This window comes from Symphalangus syndactylus, chromosome 14 (genome assembly GCF_028878055.3).
Source record: "Symphalangus syndactylus isolate Jambi chromosome 14, NHGRI_mSymSyn1-v2.1_pri, whole genome shotgun sequence".
Lineage (NCBI taxonomy): Eukaryota > Metazoa > Chordata > Mammalia > Primates > Hylobatidae > Symphalangus > Symphalangus syndactylus.
The window spans coordinates 103,423,394-103,431,656 of record NC_072436.2 but is presented as its reverse complement, the minus strand read 5'-3'; the positions used below and the strand labels follow the sequence as shown (position 1 = coordinate 103,431,656).

General features: G+C 44.3%; 1 protein-coding gene across 4 annotated transcripts in view; it reads right to left on the bottom strand.

Annotated features, from left to right (window-relative positions):
* Positions 1-1,211: 1,211 nt before the first annotated feature.
* Positions 1,212-8,263, bottom strand: part of CDC42EP3 (CDC42 effector protein 3) — a 29,326-nt gene continuing 22,274 nt past the window's right edge. For all 4 annotated transcript variants that reach the window (XM_055241938.2, XM_055241940.2, XM_063618140.1 and 1 more), the window contains one exon: positions 1,212-4,049. In XM_055241938.2, the coding sequence (XP_055097913.1) occupies positions 3,050-3,814 (765 nt within the window). In that variant the 5' untranslated portion in view covers positions 3,815-4,049 and the 3' untranslated portion in view covers positions 1,212-3,049. The remainder of the gene's footprint in view (positions 4,050-8,263) is intronic.

Sequence of the window (8,263 nt, the reverse complement as noted above, 5' to 3'; positions counted from 1 at the left end):
TGGGGAGCCTTCAGAAAAAACAGGTCACTTGCAGTAATATAGAAGGACTAAACTGTGATTCTGGAGACCTGGGTTTCTCTTTGCTGTTCAACCAGTGTAGTCTTTTGTGTGTGCTGTTAACAGTGATTTCTGGCTCAGTGAAATGTGATAATGACTTCATATTTGTGAAGAGCTAAGTATACTGATATTTTGATCTTTTCAAGCAGATAATTTCAGGCAGAAATAATATAGCTTGTCTTTTGTTAGGTCTCACTAGGGGAAAAAAAATTGCTCACAAGAGCCTTGCCTACCTCAACAAGAAGGGTCTCTACTTATACAAATGGCATGGTTTCTTTTCTGGTTATTGGGTCACAGGTGGCTCACCATTTGCAAATAAAGTACATCTTGGGTTTCCTTATCTTTAAACAAGTAAAGATAAATTAGCTTAAAGTGGGAGAAGGTTCACAGGATGAGAACATCAATTCAGCTCACAGCAGGTGTGGGTCTAAAGTGCCTCTCTACAGGAAAGAAAGCCACCACCAGCTGTCCACCTGCTCTCCAGCGAAGGGACCAGGCATTGGAAAGGCTGCCTTGGGAGAAGTGACTCAACAAAATCATAAGCTGGATGTAGCTTTGTTTCCTCTTTCTAATATGGGCATATTTATTGCCATCTCAATTACACCTAATTCAATTAATGGAAGAAAATGTACATGAAAGGACTCCCAGAAACTAAAATGGCTAACTGTAGGCAGGATGTGTGATTAATATTTAGACTCTATCAAACCCAATACTGGCAGGGCTGTTCTCTCCCCAGTACTTTCCCCAGAGGGAGCAGAGCTAATGCACAGCCATACTCCTCCACCATTCACGAAATAGTTTCATCTTCACCTTGAGGTCATGCTATAGATGAAGAGTAAAATGAAAGACTGAATATGATCAATACTAATTAAAATGGGGGGGAGGTATTGAAAGAGTCTAAAATTGGCTACAAATAATGAGATACATTAGACTCTTCGTCACTAACAAGATTTAGAATAGGCTGGGAAATTTCTATTTGGAACTGTGAACTGTGATGGGTGTGGTCCAACAGAAAAAACACTGGAGAGTCATGGGTAATGAAATACAAGTGAGAAGTTAAGGAAAGCACGCAATGCCCTATGGCAAGCTTGTCCAACCTGTGGCCCGTATGAAGCTCAACACAAATTTTTAAACTTTCTTAAAACAGTCTGAGATTTTTTTTTGTTGTTGCAATTTTCTATTTTTATTTTTTAAGCTCATCAACTATGGTTAGTGTTAGTGTATTTTACATGTAGCCCAAGAAAATTCTTCCAATGCAGTCCAGGGAGGCTAAAATATTGGACACCCCTGTCTAGGGGAACTTGTTTCGTCTACTTGGTTAGTTGTCCTAACTGCATTTCACCTGCAGTCCAAAGGTTATTTTAGATGATAGAATTGCAAGAACCCCAAACCCAAAGAAAGAATCGTTGAAGTGGTTGGGAGAGGAGGTCATTTCTGAGATATATTTCCAGGAGAAATACAAGTTTGAGAGAAGGAGCTGGTAGTTACTGTGTGCAAGTGTTTTTCTTTGATGGGGAAGGAGTGGTTGGCAAAGGGACAGGAATCTGTGTGTACATTTCCTGCTCCTGTTTCCTTAACCACCATCCTCAGGGCATCTCTGGCACCTTGGGGTCGGGTAAGTGCTCCCTACTGCCCTCACTTTAGCTGCCTTAATCTTGTCTATATGGCGCTTTCTGTGTGAACAGACATTTGCCTTACAGGGATGAAACTGGACTTGCAGGAGTTTGCTGTAGAAGGTGTTCAAGTCAGGAAGATGCTCAGAAATGAGCACTGAGAGGGTGGCATCAGTGTTGACTTAAAAAAAAAAAAAAAATCTGACCTCACATGTTCATCTTTCCTAAAGTAGAGAGGCTCAGTTTCTAGCCTCTCAAACCATAAGGAAGTAATCAAAATGAGAGTAGACGGAAATCATCTCTTACCTTAAGGGCTCATGTACATTTCAGAGAAGCAATTTCTCTAGCTACACTTATTCTCTTATGGTCTTGTTTATTACTATAAACAAGCAAGTTCACTTTATCATTTACTCTTTATTGTGTTGTTTGAAGTACCTATGTAATGCAAGTATGTACTGTACTAAAATACCTATATTTCCAAATAACATATGTGGTGTAGCCCACAGTCTCTGCAGAAGCATCATGAGTAACCTGTGCCTTTACACTTTACAATCCATTATTGGTTGCTGTTAAAAGTATAACAGATGAAGAAAAAAAAAAACTAAGTATGAATACACTTTTCCAAACACACACATACACAGCTTACAATGGAACCCCAATGGAAACAAGTGACAACATCTGATGTAGAATCTATAAAATGTAGACTCTGCAATAAAAAGCCAAAGGCACGTAAAAATATATTTTAACTTTAAAAATAACTTAGTTACAGTAATACTTTGCCTGTGTCTTACCAACATGTAGCTGACAGTTGAAATTCTGCAATATAGATATAATGTATAGGGATATGTAAGAACTACAAGAAAATCCCCAAAACCCATAAAGTTCAAATGTGAAAACAGAAAAGTTTTAACACTGGAGAATTCGCTATGGTGAGCCCAAGCAATATATAGAAAAGAGTCTACAAAAAGGCTTAGGTGTTAAATAAATTTTGACTTCCTCTTGCTCAGAAAATGGCGGAGTGCTATAAAGTTCCGTGAAGTTCCTTAATGTGACTCGCTCAGCCCTTCATAGCTAGTGCCAATCCTGGCCAAGCCAGATTTCTTGTGTGTCTGCAAACAATATGTGAGCCGAACATCACCAATGCTTGCTGAAAATGGGCTCTGACTCACTTCCTCTTTTTGCCAAGTTAGGTTTTGCTTTGTTGCTTTTTTCTAAATTGTTTTTGCAAACAGGGCATAACAGGTAAAAAAATACTTTGTAAGAATATTATTTTAGAAAACCCATCACAAAACTGCAAATACAGCTCCGGAAAGCCCTTCTCTTCAACTGTTAGTTTGTTTTTGTACCTTTCACCCCAAAGGAAAAAAGTTGGCATCTTGTTACTTATTTTTATCCATTACATTCAGCACCTCATCCAAAAGTGAGGGCCCAAGATCAAGCTGCAGGGAGAGGAGGGAACCTGTAAGGTCAGAGAGGGACTCCTCTGACTTAGTCTTTCCCTTGATGAGCTCGCATGGGGTGGGATGGTCAAACATGTCCTCGGCTGGCCAGTCGGGGTACTGTTCGGACAGGCTGGAGGAGTGGCTGTCCCTGCCTTGGCTGGACTGAGATGCAGAACCACTCGAGCCCCATGAGGTGTCTCCCTGGTGGACTGTCCCGTTCTCCAACAGACTGCTTTTCTCCTGAGCTTTTTCCTCCAGGACGGGCTCGCAGCTAAGCCTGGGCAGCTTTGCTGGCCCAAAGGACTCCTGTTTGGAATTAAATGTCACCGGTGACAATAAGGGCAACATGAGAGCTTGGGATCCTCCAATGGTCGGGAGGGAGATGGCATTTTTGAGCACCGGGGAGGGTGTTTCTGTGAACACAGAGTCTGAGGTGCTGTTGGCCCGGAAGAACTCATTATGCCCAGGGAACTGGCCCAGGTGTGCTTTCTCCTGGTTTCCAGGTAAAAGCTCGTAGTTCCCTTGAAGAAAGGAAATATCTCCAAAGACATCGTGCTGGCCCTCTTTGCCAATGTGGATGGTGTGGCGAAAGTCTCCAAGCGGGGGACTGATCATATCAGGAGACAGAATGTCCCTCAGTTTAAATTTCTTTCCTTTCTTGTTATTGGCTGCTTTCAGGTAAATTGGGGTCTTGGCTGGCATTTTGGAATTTGAGAATGTCTATTTTGCAAGTGGGAAAAAGGGCCACTTTCTTCACAGATGGTATATGTTTCTGAATCCTTTTTGATAGGAACTGTCACATCATTTTTGTCAAGTGGCTTCAGAAGTGGCTTCGAAATGAGATGGGGTCAAAGAGAACCTTCCTGAGGTTACGGCCAAGTGAGGCTTCCTAGAGAGCCAGTTACATCATCCAGTCTTGACCACAACTAGGAGAAACCTGCAGAAGAAACCAAAGCAGGTTATAATCTAAAGACCCTTTTGGGTGCCCTAGGGCCTCCCTTTTCACAAGAGCCTGTAAATAATGGTGGGGCCAGTTCCAATTAATGCTGAACTTATCTTATTGTTTCCTTCTAGTAAGTGGATAAAAATTTTCATCTTAGAGAAAACAGGAAAGAGAAACACCTAAAAACCCCAAATCTAGGACACCAGTACTTTTTAGGCATAGCCATGGACACATCTTCTGGACATGTCTATGGTTTTAGTCATTTTCCTCTAAGAATTGCTGTAAGCATAGGATCAGTGATTTCAGCTCCTTAAATACAACTGGATTTGTTTTAAAATGCATTTTCCTTTTGCTTTGATGTGCATACTAGCAAGACTAATATTTCATTGTTGAGTTCCATATGTACATAAGTTAATGCAATAAAATGAATAGTCCTAAAGGAAAGGTGCTGGAATTATTTAATAAGTGACAATAACTATTATATGCTACTGTCCTACAAAATATTAGTGGAATACATTCTTACAGATAAGAAAACGGAGATTCAGGATAAGCCCTTCCCCCAGAAAGTTACCTTTTCTCAATAACATATAGCCAATAAACAAGAGAGCTAGAGTTGGAATCAGGTTGTGGCAAAGTATTGGGCTGTTGAGGATGTCAGGATCTGAAGGCATTGTGAGATGAGAGGAAATGAACAAAACTGATTCACTTCAAAGAGAAAACATTGTGAATCTCTATTATAGGCTGGGCCTTCACTTGGGAACACTTCTGAAACATTACTGATAAGGCTATATCCTCCCTGCAGTAGGCAGAATTCGAAGGGAGCCCCCATGATCTGCCTCCTGGTGTTAATGCCTTTGTGAGTAGAACCTGTGACTGGCTTCTAACCAAGGGAACATGGCAAAGGCAATAGGTCCCTGATTAGGTTACATCATAGGAGATTTCATCTGAGCTGACAAGGGAGAAGACTCCCTGACTCCCTTTGCTGGCTGTGGAGAGGTGAGCAGTTACAATGTGCAAGGGCCTATGGAAATGAAATCTGCCAACAATGTTGGGGAGCTTGGAAGTAGATCTTTTCCCCAGTTGAGCCTCTGATGAGACCACCACCCTGACCCACACTGAATCACAACTCAGTGAGATGCTGGAACTCAGCCCTGCCGAGATTCCTGACCCACAGAACCTGTGAGATGGTAAATGTTGTAAGCCCTCAAGTTTGTGGTCGTTTGTTACCAGTGTAGAAAGCAACACATCCTCCCTGCATGTACTATATGGTAAGATAAGGAGGGATGAGCTACAAGAAGGTATTGGGGATGTAATGTCCTCTTTTGCCAATGAGATGCTCTTATCTTTTGAAAATAATCCTCCACCTCTGATGCTGACACAGAGAAGCTAAACCCTTCCCCACTGCAGGAACTCCCCAAATGGCTCTGCCATGACCTCTTCCCTCAGGAGCTCCTCCCGCTGGCTGCAGAGCCTGCAAATAAATACTCGAAGGGCTGGGTGGGTTAGCTGGTGTTTTGAAGGGAGCCACATTTGCTTTGTAGCAGCTGGAGGCTGTCTGCATCTGACCCATATTTCTTTCCTTTCAGCAAGAGTTTTAAATTCATTTACCAGTGGCAGGTGACAAGAACTGTGCTCTACCACCCACTGGCTCAGTAACAGCTAACTCAATTTGGGAAGCAGCTAGCTCAGCGTGTCAGCATGCTGGCCAGCAACCCAGGCCTGAGAAGGCTGAGAACAATGCACTGGAGAGAGCCAGCCCCACTCTGGCTTTGGGTGTGGGGAGGAGGCAGAGGAAGTACGAGGAGGTTTGTACTCACGCAGAGTGGGCTGACCATGGGGCTGCCAGCAATGACATGATCGTGGGTCCTGACACTCGTTCTCATAGTTTTAGCTCTAATTTGGGTCTTGTTGTGGTAACAAAGGTTGAAGCCCATGTTCTTCCTGTTAAAACATCAGAACTTCCTTCCTGTATGGGTGTACAATGCCTAGTCCTGGCCTAGGGCCCCCTGCTGTTCAGAGGTGGCCTTCCTGCCCTTTGGGCACAGTGTGGCTGACTGCCTGCAGGAGCAGCTGGGTGGCCTGAGGAACAGCTGCCTACAGGAGTGGTGTCCTCAGCACACATGGCCAGGAAGGCAGCTGCCATGGAAAGATACAGTGTGTCCACCACAACTCAAAGGCATGCCAGGGCTGCCTGGGGTCAGCTGATGGAGGCAGGGTTAGGCAAGGCCAGGTCCCAAGGCAGGGTGTTCCAATTATTGAAAAAAAAAAAAAAATCGATCACTTAAGGCCTGGAGTTTGAGGTCACCCTGGCAACATAGCAAGACCCCGTCTCTATGGAAAAAAAAAATTAGCCGGGCATGGGGGTGCCTGCCAGTAGTCCCAGCTACTCAGGAGGCCGAAGCAGGAGGATTGCCTGAGTCGAGTCCAGGAGTTTGAAACCAGCCTGGGCAACATAATGGGGCCTCATCTCTACAAACACTTCCTTAAAAAGTTAGCTGAGCATGGTAGCACACACCTGTAGTCTTAGCTACTTGGGAGGCTGAGGTGGAAGAACTGGTTGATCCCAGGAATTCAAGGCTGCGGAGAGCTATGATTGTACCACTGCACTACAGCCTAGCAAGGCCCTGTCTCAAAAAAAATAAAATAAAATCCCATGAAAATGTAGCTGGAGAGCAGTTCCCTGCCACTCTGACTGGATCATTCACATACACCCTTGAATTAAACAAGGATTTGGGACAGTGAGGAGGAAGAGCAAAGGGGGAGAAAATGCGTGCTGCTGAGGGTGCGGGGAGGAGGGCCCAGTCTGTAGGCTTCCTGGCTGGGCACCCACCAAGGAGCAAGATGCTGGTCAAGCCCCAGCCTTTGGTCAGTCCTTGCCCAGCCACAGGCACTAGCACCGGGGGCCTCCAACCAGAGGCTTGCTCGTCCTGCTTGACGTTGGGCTTCATGGGGCTTCAAGTCGGTGGCATGGAGGCAAAGGTTGGAGGGAAGCAGCAAAAAAAAGGTAAGAAAAGGGTTGGTGGGGAGGCTACCTAAGCTGTAGTGAGATTCTGGTGAGTGGGAGATACTAGAGAAGATACCTTCAGAGGCATTTTGCTTTCTTTCTACAAATATTTACATTATGTTTACTGTATAATGGGGCACAGGCTTCTAGGACTGTAGAAAAAAATAATTTGAATTGATTTTCTACTATGTGCCAATCCTAACAGCTCCCAAATACTTTGAAAGTTAAAGAATTTTGGGCAAAATGTCAGTTTTACAACTCTAGATAAGTTGACGTTTGTGCTGCTGGGAAAGTATCTGGCAGCTCTGATCTAGTCCCTCTATTGCATCTGTTCTCTTTCCTCCCCAGCTCAGGGGCAACCATGATTGGTCCCAGGAGAGGCAATCCAACGCTGATAATCCAATGCCCATAATTTCTTGAACTGACCACTTCCTCCTCTCCTTTCTGAACATTCTGGGCTAAGTCTATGCAGCTTGATCAGTTTCCCCTTCTGCTTCCTGGGCTCACCGCTCTTTCAAAATGTTTGCCAATTACTTATGCAGAAAGCTAATGGGATGGCTTCTTCCCTAGCAAGAAGTGGCTGCTCCTGGGGAGGGTATGAGCATTTCCTGGGTACCAGCAGCACTTGATACAAGTCAATATTTGAGGGCTTCTCTATGTACCGAGCATTGTTCCAACCCTTGACATGGACTAGCTGAGGAAGCCATGAGGCTGTTACTGTGACTATCCCCATTTTACAAATGGATCACTACTGAGGAACTGATGTCCAGCCACTCTGCCAAAGCTGCATGGCTACCAAGCACGAAGCCACGTGGCTGGGTTCTGAGCTTTGAGGTCTTGACACGACATTTAATGAGCACCCTCCCTGGGAATTCTGTCTGCTCCCTAATTATGAAAGGGGTGCATTCCAAAGCCTGTTTAAAACACAAATGTGTGGCAATGTTCTGGGCTGATGAGGATGGGAAAGAGGCCCTGCATACACTGACAGTTGAAGTACGAACAGGTCCAAACTCAGTAGAGGCAGTGGGGCAATATCTATCAAAACTGCAAATTATATGCCCTCTGACCTCAGATTGCACTTATAGGGATTTACCCAACTCACATAGAAATAACAAGGCTGTTCAAACCAGCACAGTTTATAATAGTCAAGAGTTGGAAACGACCTAAGTGTCCACCTATGGAGGACTGGTTCAATTAAGCGCAT